The 21,266-nt window shown below is 36.9% G+C and overlaps 1 protein-coding gene across 1 annotated transcript in view; it reads right to left on the reverse strand.

The window, feature by feature from the left end:
- DNAH7 (dynein axonemal heavy chain 7) overlaps positions 1-21,266 on the reverse strand; it is a 245,938-nt gene that overhangs the window by 33,254 nt on the left and 191,418 nt on the right. Inside the window, exons 50-56 of the mRNA XM_077745812.1 lie at positions 20,346-20,479; positions 19,269-19,604; positions 11,873-11,999; positions 10,439-10,633; positions 8,346-8,438; positions 3,157-3,333; positions 431-592 (exon numbers count right to left, since the gene is read on the reverse strand). Coding sequence (XP_077601938.1) covers positions 431-592; positions 3,157-3,333; positions 8,346-8,438; positions 10,439-10,633; positions 11,873-11,999; positions 19,269-19,604; positions 20,346-20,479 — 1,224 coding nt within the window. The remainder of the gene's footprint in view (positions 1-430; positions 593-3,156; positions 3,334-8,345; positions 8,439-10,438; positions 10,634-11,872; positions 12,000-19,268; positions 19,605-20,345; positions 20,480-21,266) is intronic.

Consider the following 21,266-nt stretch of genomic DNA (forward strand, 5'->3'; position numbering starts at 1 on the left):
GGAGAGGGGTAGGGGGGGTGAGGGGCATGGAGGAGGGCACTTGGGATGAGCACTGGGTGTTCTATGGAAACCAACTTGACAATAAACTATTAAAAAAACGTTGACTAAATAACAGAAAAATTAAAAAAAAAAAGTAAATTGGTTTCCGCCTGCCCTGTGGTTTAGTCTCATTTTTGAGGCTGCTCTTGTGGATTAAGGAGCTTTCCAACTCACTGCATGAGCCCTTGTCCCTGTTGAGAGGGACTGGATGAGGCCAGACTGTATGACCTCCTCTGGTCCCCTAGTTCCCAGCGTGAGCCCACTTCTCCTGTAATCCAGGCATGCCACTCGCCTGTAGCCCTCCAGAGAGTGGCCATGGAGTTGAATGGCATGTATAGTACTAATTATGTGGGGGGAATACAATCTCATAAAAATAAACTTGCATTTTTACCTCACAAACTTTCTCGAGGGTCGGCATCCAAGAAGTGGCAAGGTGACAGTTCTGAAGAACAACCCATGTTCCCTCCTTGACAGCTTTTTCTATCATCTTCATAGCTATGGGTCCTTGGCCTTGACCAAGAGATAAAGAGCTCAGCTTTGATCCCCCATATCCCTGTGTACAACAATAGTGAAGATATTATTTAACAATTCACCTTTAAAGAAGAATCAGTGTTATTTTTACAGGAAATGTTAAGACTAAGTATGTTAACATTTAGTTATGTAGCATCCCTCAACAGTCTAACATATGTGGCCTGACAAATTTCTTACTGATTAAGAATCATAAAAACTGAGATCAAACGCAAGTCAGTTCATGTCAGAAACAGTCATGGTAATAATGGAAAATTCTGTAGGGTCTTTGATTGTTGACATAAGGAATAGGAAAAAATTAAGAACATTTTAACCTGAGGAAACAGGCGATGAAAGGACCCAGCTGTCCTGCAGCAATTCCTAAAATCCAAAGCTGAAAAGAAAACTGTGGACAGATGAACTTGTTCTCTTTCCTCCAGACCTTTGAATAATTATATTTTAATTAATTTCACTGCTGCATAGAGTTCAGAGGGGAAAAAATTAACCCTTAATTCCTCTTTTAAAGGAAATAAAGTTTATTATTTTTTAAAAAGTTTTAAAGGTTTATTTATTATTGAGAGAGAGAAAGAGACAGCGTTCTAGCAGGGGAGGGGCAGAGAGAGAGGGAGACACAGAATCTGAAGCAGGTTCCAGGCTCCAAGCTGTCTGCAAAGAGCCCAACGTGGGGCTTGAACCCATGAACTCTGAGATCATGACCTGAGCCGAAGTTGGAAGCTTAACTGACTGAGCCACTCAGGCACCCCTAAAGTTTCTTTAAAGAATTCTGTGGGAATATTTGTCTGCAGTGCACTTCTACTATATTCGATTCACCTGCAGCTTCTGGAAACAGTATCTGTGACTCCTTGAGCTCTTTCTTTCTAGGCAGTTACATCAACACTGGTGAGTAGAAGTAGCAGCAAACAAAATGGAGCCTGGTACTGCCGTTTCTAGATGTGGAGATAGCAAGTGAAGACAATGCACAGAGCAGACTCACGAAGGGGCCAGAGAACAATCACGTCATACAATGTGGGAAGAGAAATGGAGAGGAACTGGGCAGATCTCAAAGGATCGGAAAGGTCATGCTGATTTGGAGAGGAGTCCCACCTAAAATGAATACTTCTAGCATCCATACCACTTGTGCTCTGGCCCTTCCCGCCACCACTCTTTCTGGTGTTTTAGTAGCACCCACCACCTCCCCCCAACTATTGTCCTACTTCCATTTTGCCCCACTCAAATTCTCCTCACCTCAGCTAGGATGACCTTTATAAAATATAGATCAGATTGTCACTTTGTTGCTTAAAATCCTACAACACCACCCCACTGTATTCAACATCCTTAATGTAGCCCACAAAGGTCCTATGTGGATCCAGCCCCTCAGTGGGTCATCTCAGATCCCATTTCTTTCAGCAGTGACAGCCACATACGTTCCAGCACTTCTTTAACCAGTGGAAAGTGTTGTGTCACACCATCTCCAAGTATCTAAGAATTATACCCAATGAGAAAAAAATAGAGTATTAAGATAAATTGGCCTAGTAAAGACTATTTTAACCAATTAGCTATGCAGCCTCTGAGAAGCCACTCAACCTCTCCATGCTTCAGGATCCCTGTCTGTAAAATGGAGGTGCCTCTATTTACTTCATAGGATTGCTTTAAAAATTAAGAGAAGCGTGCATAACAAGGTCAAGCGAAATTAACAGCATGTATAAAGCACAGTAAAAGTGGTGCTGGTGGTTTTAGAGAGGTCAGTATTATTTCCCTAAAATGTTATTTCGATTAGATCAAAAGGGAAAAAAATCAACTCAAAAATATCTAGTCATCTGTTCACGAAGATTTTCTTCTTCAAGGTTGAATGATGGAAGAAAATTTCCAGTAAATTCATCTGAATAATTTTAAAGCCTTGAAATATAAATACTGGAATATATTCTAACCTGGTAAAGTGACTGTAATATATGATTGCTCTGAAAAGTCAAGAAGGTCCCCCTTTAGAAACTGGGAGAGCACGCGAGGGTGGCTCAGTCAGGTAAGTGGCCAACTTTTGATTTCGGCTGAGGTCATGATCTCATGGTTCATGAGATTGAGCACTGCATCAGGCTCTGCAGTATCTCCCTCCTTCTCTCTCTGCCCCTCCTCCACTCATGCACACACACACACACTCTCTCTCTCTCTCTCTCTTTCTCTCTCTCTCTCTCTCAAAATAAATAAGTAAACTCAAAAAAAACATTGGGAGAAGGGACAGGATCAGACAAAGTTCCACCCACAGTCAATGTGCAGACTTGAATTAAATCAATCCAAGCTCATGCAGTGGTGCAGTATCACAGAGTCCCTCTGTGCCCCCCAAATAAAAGCAAGTGTCCCTCAAACCAAATTACAGTATTGTAATTTGGATCTGGAAAACTGTTTTTAATGTCAGTGTTGTCATTTAAATATTTCCTTGAGACACAGTAAAGTTCTGGATCCCCAGTCTTTGAAGAGTTAAGTGAGTGATAGATTTGTTTACCTTTCCCTCCCCCCATTTTGGATAAGCAAGTTTGTTTTTCAAAACATTTTGTCAGAAAATCCTCTATTGATTCGCTTTTATAATATCAGACAACCTCATCTGTTGTAAGGCACCTGGTCATCAGCAAATTTGAGGAGAGCAGCCATGGGGTCCGCTCCTGGAGAGAGCACAAAAATTAGCGGTGCACAGCAGTTGCTATCTGCAAATGCCTTGGATAAATCAAAAGGGGGTGGTTCAATGAATGAGCGCCCCAATCTCTTGATTATAAATTCTTGCAGCATTGGAATAACCTAGAAAGAAACAAGAATATATTTGAAAGAATATTCAAAATCTGCTTACAAACTTAAAATTTGTAAGATTTTAAGATTTGTAAGAAATTCAAAGAATTCCTTAACATTACTTATTTACTTATTTTTAAGAGAGAGAACACAAACGAGTGGGGGAAGGAGGAGAAAGTGAGGGAGACACAGAATCTAAAGCAGGCTCCGGGCTCTGAGCTGTCAGCACAGAGCTCAATGTGGGGCTTAAACCCATGAACTACAAGATCATGACCTGAGCTGAAGTCAGTTGCTTAACCAACTAGCCACCCAGGCACCTCACAGATATTTTAAAACAAAGGACTCTAGCTACATTAGCTTAGTTATTTGTTAATAACTCCACCAGGAAGGTCCAAGGCATCACTTTATATAGATATCCTTTAGATAGAAAAAACATAAAGTATTTAAATAATAAAAGATGAGTGGTTAGTTACACCAGAATTCAAAGGCATTTTTCTTCCATTCCCTGAGCATTCAATACCAAGTGGATGGAAAATATGAGAAACCTTAACTCATTTACCTAAGTTTTAAAATACCATGGGCTAAAAGTCCACAACTCAAAAGTAGAAATTTGAGAATTATTTATACAGTACCATACCATCAAGAAAGAATTGATATAGCTTGGAAAGGAAACAAGAAAAAAGAAAAGCACTGCAAAAGAGAAATAAGCTATACTCCTGAGAAATAGCCAAAGCCATATTGCATAAGATTCCTGATAATGGGGGACACTTAGGTGGCTCAGTCCATTAAATGTCTCACTCTTGATTGAGGCTCAGGTCAGGATCCCAGGATTGTGGAATCGAGCCCCAAGTGGGGTTCTGGGCTGACCGTGGTGCCTGCTTGGGATTCTTAGATATTCTGGGAGCGCACAGATGTCAGCCTTATTGCAGAAACCTAAAAATCTCCTGTCTATCCCAGGCCTTTCCCTTGCCTTTCTCATTATTCTTTTCCCATAGCTGGTCTTTCCTCACTACATTAAAAAAAACCACCAACTCCTCAGAAAAGAAAATGAGCTTTTTTTTCTCTTCCCAAGGCTGATTTCTTCACTAAATTATAGCTTTACATACAAAACAAAAGCACATGGCTTCTAAGCACATGGTGTTCCTTTTAGTAAGTTTGAGTTATCAGTGTCCCCTCTCTTGTGAGTGGTTCAGGCTGTCATTGGCCACCGCTCACGTGGAGACACGGCTGGTGAGCTGTCAGCTGCTGGAGGTCCAGGTCAGGGGTGCGCACATGAGGGGCAGTGCAGACAAATTTCAGAGTCTCGTTTTTAATGTTAAAACTGAATGAGACTTGCTTGCTCTCAAGTCCGAACCGTAACTCCCAAGGTAAATTAAACTGTGTTTGCTGTTCAGTTTGCAAGGCAACAAAATTGGGTTTGCTTCTGCCATCAGATTATGCTAGTGTTAGGCCTGTAAAATGAAATCTGTCAGTTACAAAAATTACAGACTAATTTAAGCAACCGCCTTCCCAAAGGCAGGGAAGAAGTTTGCGGTCTTCCATTTATGTTATTCTATGTGTTTCAAGGTCCTGTAGGATTTATCTGAGGTCAGAGAAACATATTCTCTTATATTTGACAAGTTTCTTACTGAAAGCTGATTAGTTTGGTTTTTGTTTACCGTTCAGGAGAGAATGGTGGCCAGAAGCTCATTTTGTAAATAGGCTGAAAACACTGCGCACCTCAGTATTTAGTCCCTTGATATGTTTCTTTTTATCAATAAAACACTATAAAATATTAAATTCTATAGGAAAGTATGAGCCCATCTCATTTTTCCTATTGGTGATTTACTGAGCATCTTTTACATTTTTCTAAATTAGAGCCTGGGAGAACCTGGCACATGCTCTTACTTACCACTGGGTAGAGATTTTACTGAGGACAGAGCAGTGGAAAATTGTGCTACCAAATAATATATAATGTAAACTAGAGATTGAAGCGCTGCTGATTTTCCTGATGGATAGGTATATAATCTCATGACTTAGAGACTGCAAAGAAATAAAAATTTCCGTACCATTAGCCTGAATAGTAGCCTCATATAGCACTGTTCTTTTCTCTGGTATGTTAAAGCCATGTTCCTTTAGAAAGCCGCTCTTTTAAAAGTATAATAGCCATATATTATTTTAATTTTATTTTTAAATGTTTGAGAGAGAGAGCGTGCAAGCACAAGTGGGGGAGGGGCAGAGAGACAGGGAGAAAGGGAGAGAATCCCAAGCAGGCTCGAGGCTGTCAGCAAAGAGCCCGGTGGCAGGCTCCATCCCACAAACCATGAGATCATGACACGAGCTGCAATCAAGAGTCGGGCTCTTAACCTACTGAGCCACCCAGGTGCTCCATATATTATTTTTAAATATATGGGTTCCCAAATCAACAATTTACCGCTAGAACTTGGAGTACCTGGTAACAGCAAGATTAAAGGGTTTGAGGTAGCTAGTAATATAAGAGCATACTAATAATTTGTTTCTATTAAGGATCAGAGGTGTGATAGTATAGAAAATGGTAACCAGTCACTTAGATTAAATTAAATTATGCTGTGGTAGCAAACAATTTCCAGATCTCAGTGACTTAACACAACAATTTCTCATCTCTGCAAAGTCCTGCGGGTGTGCAGGCAACTCACTATCAGTGCTGGCTCAGTGCTCCGGCCTGCTTGTGGCCCTTCAATATCAGCATGTGCTTCCACAATTCTGATGGCAGAGGGAGCGCCCTGGAGATTCTCAACCCTGGCAGTTAAATGCTTCTGCCCTGACACTTCTCATATTTTATTGGCCAGAGCAAGGTTTGTAGCTATTGTCCTTCACCTCCTGTGTGTGTGTGTGTGCGTGTGTGTGTGCATGCGTGCAGAGGAGGAGAACCGGAAACACTGACGATTAGCATTAATGTCTACACTCCTCCGCTCATCCAAGGAAAACTCTAAAGGAGATACGGAAACTTACAAAGTTACAAGCCAGGGTGCTAGGTATTGGACAGAGTAGCTAAGAAAAGTATAAAACCATCAGTTTCACCTCAATTGATTTAAAATACAAAACACACAGACAAAAACCCCTCAACTTGAATACCTAACTCCTCACCTCCCTCAAGTATACTTTAAAAAGAGAATATGGAAAGTAATGCTTGATCTATTTGGTAGCTCAATGTATCTTCACATTAAAATACCAATTTTTTTAAAACACAAAACTGGGGAAAAGATATTTATTGGTGAAAGGCTGATTAGGAAATGGCTCATTAGTCACTTTTAATTCAAACTTAATATAAAACATGAACAGAAGCCTCTTTGTTTTTCCAAATGCTGACAGAAGAAGGTCAGTGGTACACACAGAGTCATTTTAGTATAACAGTCCTAATCTGGCTTAGAAAACAAAGTAAAAACCTTCAAAATAAAAAAAAAAAAAAGCTCTTAAAGGAGAAAGCTGTATCAGGCCAGAGTGTAAAGCATACCGTATTCTTTCATATTTAATACTTGCTGGGGAAACTTCTGAGGCTTTAACACTAAGTGGCAATTCATTTTTGTAAGGGCTACCAAGGCAGAGAATGTTTCATCAGTTTAAGAACTGATTCCTAAACAACTGTGGCTACTTCCAACACCGAAGGGCAGGGCAGTGGTGTGACTTTCATGGGCCCTAGTCACCTTGTGCACCCCTCAACCCATGAGAAGAGAGTAAGAATTATATTTTACAATTGTTTCCGTATAATTACAAGCATAGTATGCCTGGGTTATATTTTCTAATTTTAAAAGGAATTAAAACATTTGCATGAACACCTAGAAGCATCCTGGGTCCTGGGCACTATGCCTAATGGATACTTGGGCCCTGGCTAAGATAGGCCCAAGCAAGAACTGCTTGTCTTCATTGAACAGACTATGGCTTACAGATGAAAGAGTGCTTCTACTGCACATTATCACTGGTGCAGGTAAGAACTTTTAAAGGCATATTGCTTTCACCACCTAAATTTTAGTTTTTTGTTGTTAGGATGGAATGATTGACCTATATTCCTTTAGCAGCTCAAACTGTGGCTGCAGTAAGTTTTGAAATCATCATATATTACTTTTACTGGACTAGTAACAAAGGACACTTAGGATATTTTTTCAATTTTTCCTCAACCTACCTAATACCTATAGTTTTTCAGAGTATACAGATATGGATCATTATACTTAAGTGACTAGTTTTTTGTTTTTTAAATGGAGGATAATGGGGTCACCTGGGTGGCTCAGTTGGTTAAGCAACCAATGCTTGATTTTAGCTTTGGTCAAGATCTCATAGGGTGTGAGTTTGAGCCCTGCATCAAGCGCTGTGCTGACAGTACAGAGCCTGCTTGGCATTCTCTCTCTGTCCTTCCCCCACGCATGCTTGCACACCCTCTCTCTCAAAATAAATAAATTCAAAAAAATTTTTAAATTACAGTATAATGATGTAAATAAGAATGTCACTGAGCACTGAAATTTGCTGACAAGGACAGGTCAGCTGATTCATTGGTTATATAATGTATCATTTAAAGAAATTAAAACAAACAGCATTGACATTTTCCTTTGTAGTCAGCAGTGATAAATGTCTTAAAAACGATATTGGACTTGTTTTCCAAAGGCCAACAAAGAACTATGTATAAAGATAGGATTTGAAGATTCAGAAATTCTACTATGTCTGCTTGACTAATATCATCAAAGTGATCAGAATAAAAATGAGGTTACAGGACATAAAGGAAGTAGGTTGTAAGGAATCGGGGAAGCATGAATTAAATGGAAGAATCATGAAATAAATAAAACTATAAAACATAGTCTGGTCAGTTACTAATTTAGTGTGGCTCTAATGATGTTTAAACTTCTTGATAAAATGGCTGCATTAGAAAGTGGAATTAGATCTTCCAGGCTCCTCTACCTCCCCTGTGATTATACAAAAAAATACATGTAGGCCAGAATGTAATGGGGGGTGGGGGGGGGAAGAGGGGCAGGGAGAGACACTGGAATCATTGAGCTGCTTTCAAAGCCCACACTTACCTTGTCTGGCCTCAGGCAACGAATGATAAGCATCCTTTGAAACTCATTTGCTTTATCTTCCCAAATTTCAGGAAAAACCTCATGATGTGGTTCCTAAAATTACAGTAGATATAATTAAATGTTATTTTCAAGATTATTTCTAAAGAGAACAGTATTTTGATGTATCAGCTGATTTTTAGAGAAACCATGTAATGACTAAATGACATCAAGAACACTAATGTAAATTTTATGATGCTGGGGCAAAATTATGAAATAAGGAACGAAAATAAAGTTTAAAACACCACAAATGAATACAAATTATTAGACAAAATGAATCTCCTTATTAAAAAACGTGCATATGGAATGCTCCCATTATTTCCCCAAAGGTATTTAAAAATCTACCAACTACTGTCACCATCTATTTACAAAAAGAAATATTTGTTATCAAAGAAGAAAATTTATTATTATAGATTTATTGTGATATTTCCTATTTTGAACAAAGTTTTGGTATCTTTTTTATAAAGGCATATTTGAAAATGTGTACAGTAAAAAGAAGCCAAAAGAGCTAGAGCTATTAAAAATATATAAGAGAGGTATTAAGAACCCAGGAGGGGTAAATTAAAAAAAAAAAAGGAAACATTTGGAATTTTAAAACTCCGGAGAAAGCTCTGTGGTATCTCAGATTAGAAATCTGCATGCTTCAGCATAGTCAATAAAATCTCTATTTCAAATTAGAATGAAGTACTCACAAAAACATATTTGTCTCTAGGAAATATATTTTTGTTACTAACAGGGAGAGATCCAAAAGAGATCCAGCCCAAAATATTTGAATTTATGTGTAGACACAATCTCACTGTCATGTCTACTACAACCAGTAAGTAAATGTTCTCCACTTATCTGGCTCTTTCTTTCCTCTTCCTGTCTTCCCCAAAGAGAGCTCTTATATAATTAAACCCAAGAAAGCAGAATGTCAAGAGAGTAGTAATAAAGGAGTAGGAAAAAAATAACTACAAACTGGCAAAATATTAGCCCTCATGCTTAAAAAGAAAAAAAAAGTGTGGAAAGGCAACAATTTCTATGTGTTCCAGAAGGAAACTGTTTTACAGTTCTGTCTTGACTATAATAGTCTCCAATTAGCGAGACAGGGTCCCATGAAAAACTGCTTGAGAACTATTAGCTTTTCCCTTTGAAAGGCGGGGGACGGTAGAAATTTTCTTCTGTGCATGGTTCTTCTATCCAGAGTAAAAACTGAATATACATGCAACAGATTAACAGGAGACAAAAATTTAAAGTTTGATTATATGTACACAGAGGGCCCAATAATGAAACTGAGGCCCAAGTCAGGCAGTTTTTATACTTTCTAGACAAACAGACAATAAATCTGTGAGGAATTGACAGGACAAAGAAAACAACTTTGGGAGCTTCAGTTAGTAAGGAACATAAATAAATAGAATTTGGGCTGGGGCAGTAAATGAGCACAAACTAACAAGGGTGGTTGATACAGCCTTCTGTGCTCAAAATTTCTCATCTCTGGTGAGGAGGAGATCTCTTTTACCTCCTGGTACAGGAAGGGTACTGTTGACATCGGAGATTTATTTCCTGCTTTCAGGGGGACAGAGGAGGATCTGAGTGTCCTTGCACAGGCTGTCACTTTAGTAACTTCTTTTGAAAATAATCAGTATGCCTAAGTGGCATATTTTGGGTAGCCTGCCCTTCACCCCTACACCTCATGTCAAATGGCAAAAATGTTTATTAGCTTATATCTTGGATGCAGAAAATCTAAACAATAGCCTTTTGGAGAATCTTTAACTTGTCTGCGATTATGACTGCAAAGTCTAAATTGTTAATAAATAAAAATTTGGCATGGAAATTCATAAAGAATACTTTAAGGACCATGCATTTCTGCACATTTCAAGGATTTCAGTAGAAGTTCAAAACAGAGCCACCAATTTAGAAGGTGTGGATAATATAAATCAAAACCCTGATTTCAGTATCTGTCCAGTTGTTTAAAGCTTCTGCAAGTCTTGTTTTTATTCAAAGACAAAAAACTAATTATTTAGCATTATTTTCTCCATTTAAAAACTTTGGAAAAAGCAAAAGGGTTAAAAACATACCAAACTATCATACACTTTTTTCCATCCATCCTTTAAGTGCATAAACTCCCTACGAATGGTTTTGAAGGAAGGTAAATCATCCAGTCGACATATTTCATCCCAGGATTTTTGTGGAAGCCAGGTACAAGGGTTGGCATGAGGATTGTCCAAGCCAATGCCACCAGTTAGCAGAAATCTCCACTCAGCTTTATTAATCTTTGGAAAACAAAGTAGCATGAAGAGTCAGAAATGAATTCATCATGTACACACTAAATTTAAACCATTTAAAAAGAACTGACTTGATTTTCAAGTTTCAGGTATGGTCCTTATGAAATTCTATAGCTAGTGGTATAGCAGCTCGGTGTTTAGTCATAAAAAACCAAATTATCCATTAAAACCAGTTTTCAAAATCATTCCATTCTAGATAACTACTTTTTAATAATTTTCCTCCAGAATTACTGATCTAAACTGAAAAATCCCATTTGAATAATTGTTTTCTAAAATGACTGCTTGGAGTCTTCCTGGCTCTAAAAATTGTGGGAAGACAGAAGGGAGGGGCTGGGAGAATCAGCAAAAACGATGAAGGTGAGTGGGAGAGACAGGCTTCCAGGTAGGCGGTGAAGAAATCGCAGCAGTCAAAGGGTCAGCATAGGGAATATAGTCAATGGTACTGTAGTAGTGTCGTGTGGTGGTAGATGGTAGTTACACTCGCGGCATAGAGCTGATGAATTATTATGTGGTATACTTGAAACCAATGTGACATTGTGTGCCAACTATACTCAAAAGATAAATAAAAATAGATAAAATAAAAATTGGAGGAAGAAGGAGAGCCATCAATCTGTCATATTTTCAATTATTTTCCATAAAATGTAATGAGGTACTGCTATGAAACTTTTGCAAGAAATGCAAGAATTAAGCCTTTACTCCTTCAGAATTCAGCCAATATCTCACCAGACAAAATCAATAAATCTTTAGCACCTAAGTGAATAAAATAGTGAATTTATACAATACCTGTCTTTCATTCTTAAGGTGCTTTCTATATTTTAAATGAAGAGATTTGAAACATAGCAAAAATTTATGAAAGGTATTATTAAGCTCCAACGGTTAGATTGGACTAACTTGCACAAGTTCTTAAAAACATTATCATATACTGTGTATGATTACTTGATATAAATATATCAACACATTTAGTAAATTTACATGCATACTTACATAAGATTCTAATCGAAACTAGTTTATTTAAATGAAAACACATACAGATTTAAGGAATAACTACATATTAAACTCTGCTTTATTTTTCCCCTCTGTGAAGTTCAGTCTTGTTGTGATGTCTTGCCTTAAGTGCAATAATTGTTTAACCATTTACAACCCTCTTGTGAACACACATACACACTCTCATACAAATTAGTAAATAAATCAATGTTAATGTTTTTAACAAGTTATAACAGTACTGACCGCACGTTCATGTATCAGCAGATTTACAGTTAGACAAAAGGAAAAGAGAAGCTTATCCTTTTCAAAGAGTGATCGGCAGACATTAACATACAGGGAGTAAGTAAAGTGATCCTTGAGAATTTGAAGCCTACAGGTCAACAGAAAGAGAAGAGAATTAAATAAAAAATGCATTATACTTTAAAGAAAATGCTCTTAAGGAAACCCATTACAAACCTCTTAGATGTATATTCTTCTAATAAGCTTTCTGGTCAATTACCCCCAAAACAATCAAGGATTGTCATTAACTGGGTGCACCAATTTGAGAGCGACACAATGTAGAAGCACTTCAGTAGAATTGCATTTTACTGTTGACTGATTTTTTTTTAAAAAACTTTATCTTTCTTTCAGAAAAGAGCCCATGCATAGTACATTAATCTATTGCATTTAAAGATTTGTGGACAACTTCTAACTATAAAGCATTGCTTAGGGTAAAATTTGATTTTCTTATTCCATAAATACTTCCAAATGTTATATATTATGTGTTAAGTGAACAGATTAAAATGAATAGCTCTTCTATTAAATTAACATTTAGTAGTTTGCTACTCTAATTAAAGTCCGCAAAAGCTAGAGAAATCACAAAACTTGATAAATTACATTTTTTAGAGTTTATTTGGTTTGAGAGAGTGCGTGTGTGCACATGTGGGGCAGGGGCAGAGAGAGAGAGAGAAAGAGAGAGAGAGAGAGAGAGAGAGAGAATCTTAAGTAGGCTCCATACTCAGCGCAGAGCCTGATGCAGGGCCCAATCTCACGACACCGAGATCATGCCCTGAGCCAATATCAGGAGTCAGATGCTTAAAATACTGAGCCGCTCAGGCACCCCAAACTACATTTTTATTTACCACATAGACATGAAAATATGAATAATCCCAATATTTGCAACTAACAACTTTATAGTTAGTGCTAACATGTGTGATCTGTATCCATAGCAATTCTTTACATGAATATAACACTTTAAGCATTTTCATGTAATTATCTCATAAGGAAAAGAAACCATCATTGAAATAAAAATTTCAAAAATATTTTATTACACTGGTTATAATAGTTAATAATAGAAATAAAACAGTTGGCTGAAACCTTAGTGGAGAGCTAATGACTGACAATGGCCCAAACTAAGCAGATCAATTTATCGGAGGGAAAAATGAGCAGAGTTTGATTTTGATGAAGCCAGATTTATCAGTGTTTCTTAATGTGTCTAGAAAAAATAATCTACCAGTACCACCATATTGTGGCTATTTTCAAACTAATATCCTAGGCTACAGATCATCCCAGCTCTGTTTTTCTCCTTAACTATTTCTTTAATTATTTTGTCCCCGGCCAGCATTCTCCTAAAGAAAATTATAACAAATCAATGCATTTTATTTCTGGTTGACAACTCTGAAAAAGGGCTTGGTACAGAGGGCTTTGAAACGAGTTGCTGAAATGTGGTTGAATTCTCTAAAGATTTAAAATAATCATACTATTTCTGTCCCCATTTTTATGCTAATAATGGTCTTTCCACACCTGGTATTTAATTTGTCTCAGCTGTAACAGTACAATTAGTACAGGGGAACTCAGATATAGTCTTGCTAGAATAAAATAAAAATGCCTACACTTTAAGACAAATTTCTCCTTGTAGATGGGAAGATTGAAGGGAAAATTATAACTATCACTCATATTAGAAGTTCAAGGTCAGTCTTATCAATGAGAAAAATGCAGATTAAAATACAATATTTTAATAATCTGTTACAGTGAAAAAGAGGATAAAAATGATCATTTTCAATGCTGATGCATGACATGGGGATATAAGATCATTTATATTTCTTCAGTGGATTGAATACTTGAATAACCTTCCAGGAAAGGAATTTATATCAGGAGTCCAAAAGAAGTAAACACCTTTGTTCTAATTTTGGGATTCTAGCCTACGGAAATAATTACCAATGTGGACATTTATACTTATTGCAGCATTATGAATAACTCAAAAGCTGGAAATTACTTGTGAGTCTTACTATAAGGAAATTATGTCACATTTATAAAATGGCATATTGCACCACTATTAAAAATAGTTTCAGAAAAGTATTTAATAACATGGAAAAAATGATCTTGATAGAAGTGGAAGGAAAAGAAGAAAAACTGTGTGTGTGTGTGTGTGTGTGTGTGTGTGTGTGTGTGTGTGTGTATACGCTTACATTGTTTTCTGAGAGAGAGAAAGAGATTTCAGTTTGGTCCCTGTGACAAAGCTCTACCCTTGTTACATTTTTCTGTACTTACAGGTGTTTTGCTATAGTTATTTATTTCTTTTGTTAAATTAAAATTTTATAAAAAAACAGATTAACTAAATTATGGCTATTTCACAGTACATATCATAGCAATCATAACATGTGTTTGTAATACTTAAGTAAGAATTATTATGAATAATAGCCATCAGAAGGAAAACAAAAATGAAATGTTTTCATTGCTGAGTAAAAAGAAATAAAAGATAATTTCATTAGTTGTTCCAAGTTTATATCCTCAAACACCATCAGTCTTATTCTCCCAACCTCTTTCCCCTGGTAACCACCATTTTGCTGTTTTTCTCTTACAGGCACGATTTTTTTTATTCCACATACAGGTGATATCACACGGTACTTGTCTTTCTCTATCTTGGTTAGCATAATGTGCTCAAGGTCAATCTATGTCACAAATGGAAGAACATGTACATGCAAAAGAATGAAAATGGACCCATATCTCATACCACTCACAAAAATTACCTCAAAATGAGTCAAAGATGTAAACATAAGCCCTAATAACATAAAACTCCTAGAAGAAAACATAGGGAAGAAACCTATCAATATTGATTTTAGCAATGGTTTTCTTGGACATGATGCTAAAAGCACAAACAAAAGCAAAAATCAACAAATGGGATCACATCAAACCCAAAAGCTTCTGCACAACAAAAGAAACTGTTAACAGGATAACATCCAGAAGTAAACCTTGGCTTATAAGGGCAATGAATCTATGACAAAGGAGACAAGAATGTACACGGAGGGAAAGACATTCTCTTCAACAAATGGTGCAGGGAAAACTGGACAGCTACATGCAAAAGAATAAAATAGGACCAGTTTCTGACAACATACACACAAATAAAATGGATTAAAGATCTAAACATGAGACCCGAAACCATAAAATTTCTAGAAAAAAGCAGTCAGTAATTTCTTTGACATTGGCTTTAGCAACATTTTTCTAAATAAGTCTTCTTTTAAATTTTTTTTTAATGTTTTATTTATTTCTGAGAGAGAGAGAGACAGCGTGAGCAGGGGAGGGTCAGAGAGAGAGGGAGTGACAGACTCTGAAACAGGCTCCAGGCTCTGAGCTGGCTGTCAGCACAGAGCCCAATGCGGGGCTCGAACCCATGAATCGTGAGATCAGGAGCTGAGCCGAAGTCAGACGCTTAACCGACTGAGCCACCCAGGTGTCTCTCTAAATAAGCCTTCTTGGGCAAGGGAAACAAAAGCAAAAATAAACTATTGAGACTACACCAAAATAAAAAGCTTTTGCACAGAGAGGGAAACCATCAACAACTAAAAAGGCAACCCACTGAATGGGAGAAGAGATTCACAAGTGATTTATCTGATAAATGATTAATATCCAAATAAATAAACAACTTATACAACTCAACACCAAAAACCCAAAGAATCTGATTTAAAAATGGGCAGAAGACCTGAGAAGATATTTTCCCAAAGACATAGAGATGTCAAACAGACACATGAAAAGATGCTTGACATTACTAATCATCAGGAGAATGCAAATCCAAATCACAGTGAGGCATCACCTGACACCTGTCAGAATCACTAGAATAAAAAAGACAAGAAATAACAAGTGTTTCAAGGATGTGGAGAAAAAGGAACCCTTGTGCACTGTTAGTGGAAAAGTAAACTGGTGCAGCCACTATGGAAAATAGTATAGAAGGTCTTCAAAAACTTAAAAATAAAAATACCCAGTGATTCTACTACTGGGTATTTACCCAAAGACAAATTATAACACTAATTTAAAGAACATGTACACCCCTGTTTATTGCAGCATTATTTATAATAGTCAAGATATGGTAGCAACTCAAGTGCCTGTCAATAGATGAACAGATAAAGAAAATGTGTGTGTTTATATACATATATATATATACACACATATGTGTATACATATACATATATACACATATATAATGGAATATAAACATATATAAATTCCTCAGCCATAGGAAAGAATGAGATCTTGCCATTTGTAACGACAAGGATGAATCTACAGGGTATTATCCTAAGTGATATATATCAGAGAAAGACAAATACCATATGATTTTACTCCTATGTGGGATCTAAAAAACAAAATGAATAAATACATAAAAAGCAGAAACAGACCCATAAATACAGAGAACTGATGGTTGCCAGAGGGGTGGGATTTGGAGGGATGAGCAAAATGGGTGAAGAGGACTGGGAGATACAAACTTCCAGTTACAGAATGAATAAGTCACAGGAATAAAAGGCAGGGCATAGGGAATAAGTCAATGGTATTGCAATAGTGTTGTCTGGTAACAGACGGCAGTTATGCTTGTGGTGAGCGGCGCACAACATATCGTCTTGTCTGATCACTATGTTGTACACCATACACCCGAAACTATAGAACACTGTGTGTCAACTATACTTGAAGAGAGAGGGAGAGAGAGACAGAGAGACATAGAGAGACAGAGAAAGACAGAGAGAGACAGAGAGAGACAGAGAGAGAAGCCATGGGAGAAAATTTTTGCAAACTCATATATCGAATAAAGAGTTAATATCCCAGATATACAAAGAGCTAACAACTCAATAACAAGAAAACAATCTGATTAAAAAATTGGCAGATCTAAATAGGCAGTTTCCTAAGAAGGACATTAAAATGGCCAAAAGGCACAAGAACAGATGTTCAGCAGAATTACCAATTACCAGAAAAATACAAATCAAAACTACAATGAGATACCACCTCGCACCTAAAAGAGTGGCAACCGTCAAGAAGACAAGATGTAAGTGCTGGCGAGGATGTGGTGGAAGGGAATCCCTACTATACCAGTCACATTTGTTTTCCCTCTGGCTGAAGCCAGTTTTGCTAACACAGATGGTCACTTCAATTAGCAGCTAAATTCAGGATGTGATTTCTGCCTTTGCAACCGCTTAATGGATTACCTATAATGAGTATCACATTCTGGTTTGAATAAACAAATAAGTGTTTTCTTTCTCTACAACCTTTGTGGAGAAAAAACCATCTAGGCTGAGAAAGGGTTTTGCTTTGCTACTTCAATAATACACTAGCACACTATGTAACAATAAGAGTGAATAAACCACTGCACTATACTAAACAGTATGAATTTCACAAATGCAATTCTGAGGGTAAGATACCAGACACACAGGAGCACGTACTGTGTGATCCCATTCATATGATGTCCTAAAGCAGGCACAACTGATCAGTGGTGTTGGAAATCAGGACAGTCTTGATCTTGTTAGTCACGAGAAGGGGACACAAAATGGGGTTTCTGGGTTGTTGATAACACTCTGGGTCTTGGTCTGGGTGCTAATTACACAGCTGTGCTCAATAATAAAAGTTCATTGAGCAAATACTTCTGATTTCTGCTTGTCTCCAGGTGTATACTATGATTTCAATAAAAATTTTCAGATATGCTTTTCCCATTTACTCTTTGGTTGGCTCCAGAATTGTACTTTCAGGATCACTGGAGTCATTAATATGATTTTTACCGTATTTAAATTAAAGGACTTTAAGGAAAAAAGACCTATCTTGTTTTCTAGACTCTATTCAAGTCTCATATCTGGGTAAAAGAACTTGATTTTCTATCAGTCATAAGGGACTATATCACGGTTATGAAGAAACATGTCATATCTGTGGATGGGTTCTGATGTGATGTAAGAAGAGATAATAAAGCGACTAATAAGTATTTGTAAAGCAAACAGTTGTTCTAATTTTTAAATCTTGTACACAAAACATGTCTTTAAGTGACAGAGCTAAGAAATGTTCTTCTCTAGACTCCAGCAAATACCTTAACTTAAAACTAGCGGAGATGATAACATTTTGGTGGCTATTGTCGTAAGCAAGGTAGATGAAAAAACTGCAGTGAACAGCAAAACATCATTTACTGTTGTGGCTCCCTGTGATTAGCACTGTGCTAAGTTCTGGGAGTGTTAAGAAAACAAAAACCTCCAAAACCCTTGCCTCAGGGAATTCAGAATCTACTGTGAAAAGCAGACATGCTTGTTCAATTAACTAACAGAATGCAAATAGCTGGGAACTTTTCTAAGAAAAATCACTTATAATTTTGTTTTCTATATTTCAGTAATCCTTTGCTACCCTTGAAAATTTCAGGCACTGGAAGTAACAGAGAAATAAACTGAACTTTCCAAAGATCATATATAAAAATGTACTTTAAACACCACCACCATGCGTTTCTTCCTGAAGTTACCCACCCCACCCCCTCATTCTCATGGGCAGACAGCTGAAAAATTACTAAGCTGTGAGTCAGTCCTACAACTTTCCTGACTTCATATTCAAGCTTGTAAAATAATGATATAAGAAACTGTTCAGTCTAAGAATATTCAGAATTTAATGGAGTTCTATCATGATAAATGAAAGGAATTCAATTCAATTTTCAAGATATTAGCATTTTGAATTTCTAAAAAATCTTCACTGCCAAGCGATAAGTATTAAATTGGGTTTCCTTTGTCAGTATGAACAGTCAAGAAACTGAAGTATCCAGCTTCATATTCATCAATAAATTTAGTTTCATACCCAACTAAAATTTGTATCGCTGATAATTAATAAAACGAAATTTTATTCTCTTATACACTTACTGTAAGGTCTTAATTCCACTACTTACTACAATAGCCAACAGTCAAATAAGCTATTTTATATCAATAAGAATAACACAAATAATCACAACAGAATATTTTTTAAAACTCTATTACTTGACAAATGGTCAGTATGTACATATCAAAATGTGAATTTGTAACTTTTGGAATGCTGGCTTACAGAGGGTAAGAGTCCTGTCTTTCAGGGGTATTAATTATTCTTTCCCTACCTCCAATGACAAACACATTTGCACATGATAAACAGAGATAAATGTTTCCTCTTTTTATGATTATATTGTAATCCTATCCTCCAGTAAGTGATTTCCTGGCAGACTGAATTCGGTCACATCTGTTTCATTTCTAACCCTGAAATTTATTTCTAGTACAATGATTAATCAAGTTCCTTTTAGCCATAACTGTAATGCTCAGAGCATTCTGTAACAACAATGAAAGACACCGATTACTACTTAATGTTCATGCATTGGTTAGTATTAGCATTAATCAGTATTTCTTTTACATACCTCTTTACTAAAACGTCTGATTTCTCTGAATTTTCAATAGACAGGATGTAAAGGTTAATAAACCAGGTCAGTGAGTATTGGTACATGGGCTCGATGTTAGCTAGATCAGCGATAGAGAAAAACAGGATGGTAGAATGGACGGCAATCGGCCGATAGCCCATGCGGGTGGTATCAATCTTTTTCTCCGTCTCTTCGGCTACTTCCTGCTTTTGAGAAATCTCATTAGCCAAAGCCTTGGAGGAAGATAATATCTTAATAGCAGTTTCATCTTCTAATATATTGCCTTCTGAAGATGAAAGAACTTCTAAAATCTTGTCTTCTATTTCTTTTAACTGCCTGGAATGAAACACAATTTTCTCAGGAAAAAGAAATCATTTAAAATCACTTCACGCACACATTCTTGTGTAAGAAGCAAAGAGCTTGTAACCTAAAGAAATGCATCATTCTGTGATGCAAGTATCTGTTACAAATATCCATAACAGTGCTGCTGTATGATTAATCTTTTATCTCACAAAATGTCAAAATGGCAGTTCTTTCTGTTCCACTCCTCTTTCTGATGATCATCTGCATGGTAACTAGAGAGAGAGGTGTAAACCAGTCTGCTCGGCCATCAAGTACCTAGACCCTGCGTGAACAGAAAGTATCACTCCATTTGTGTTTTGAAAAGGTTGCTGACTTCTAGAGCTTTGCCCTTTGTGTCGATGATAGAGATATTATAAGCAGAAAGTGGGATGCCATGCATTCCTGCAGACCATGCCCTGATGAAAAGAGATAGTGTCAGCTACACACCAAATACTACGACTTTGGTGCTAAAACTTTGTCGAATACTTGAAAATACTTTGGCTTGAGTGGTGGTAGCCTTCCAGTTCTTCCAATGCCCTGAAACTTAAATGTCAGGTTATACTCTCACGCAATTTTCCAGATTAAAGGGTTGTAATGCCTTAGATTTTCCTCTTAAATCTCCCCATTATGATGCGCCTACTAAATCTAACAAGATAGATCTTTAAAATGTACTTTAATTCATTCTAAATGATCTTGAAACAATAAGAGCAAGACTCTGTTTCAAATGTTTGAAACCTTTTGTTTTCAGCTCCTTGTAGTATCAGGGCTTGCTTTTCTTCTTCGAGGTCTGGCCTTTCGCGTGCCACTACGATCCCCAACAGCTGATCTTGCATCCCCTCAGAAGTGATCATGAAGTTTAATAATGTTACCTATAAATGAAAGAATATACAAGAACTGCATCATTACTTCTATTGAGAAAGCTTCTGCTTTGTTTAAGTTTTGGTCTTAACATAGACTCTAGTTACTACAGTCAGAATATGTGAAAAGTGGAATTTGTAGAGATTATGATTAAAGGTAAACACAAGCTTGACTGCCGGATTAAAAACCTAGCAAAGTTTCTGATAGTCATAAATGCAACATTTCAAAGGGTTTTGTTTGGTGATCAATTTCATTCCTATTTCAAACTGGTCCAGTTTCTGACAACAGTTTAATCCCCAAATCAATTAGGGTCAGGTTGGAAACTATCCTTCATACGGGCTGGACTGGCGGAGTTATTTGTTAAGGATCACAGTGGTGTCAAAAAGTAAAGGGAACTCTTATCAAGTGAGATAGGAGGAAAAAGAACACTATTATTGCTTGAGTACAGTATATATGATATTTACACTGTGATAATCATATTACATATTACATAATGTATGATATGCAATATAACATGGCCTATTATAAAATCATGTTACAGCGTGAATAGCTACTATTGTGAACTAGGGAATGTACATTTTAATTATGTCCATTAAGGTGCAGTCTACCAACACCTGATTCAACCCAGTATCTAATGGCTCTTACGTTCTTTGTTTTTACATCTTATAATTCTTCCTTCTCTGGTTATTTCCCATTAGTTGGAAAGTAATCATGGTCAGGTCTCTCCTTTCATAAAGCAAATAAACTAATAAGTCATTCACTTGTTCTCCCACAATCCCTTTCAGCTATGGAATGATC

Source organism: Crocuta crocuta, unplaced genomic scaffold (assembly GCF_008692635.1).
Source record: "Crocuta crocuta isolate KB4526 unplaced genomic scaffold, BGI_CrCroc_1.0 scaffold564, whole genome shotgun sequence".
In the NCBI taxonomy this organism is placed as follows: domain Eukaryota; kingdom Metazoa; phylum Chordata; class Mammalia; order Carnivora; family Hyaenidae; genus Crocuta; species Crocuta crocuta.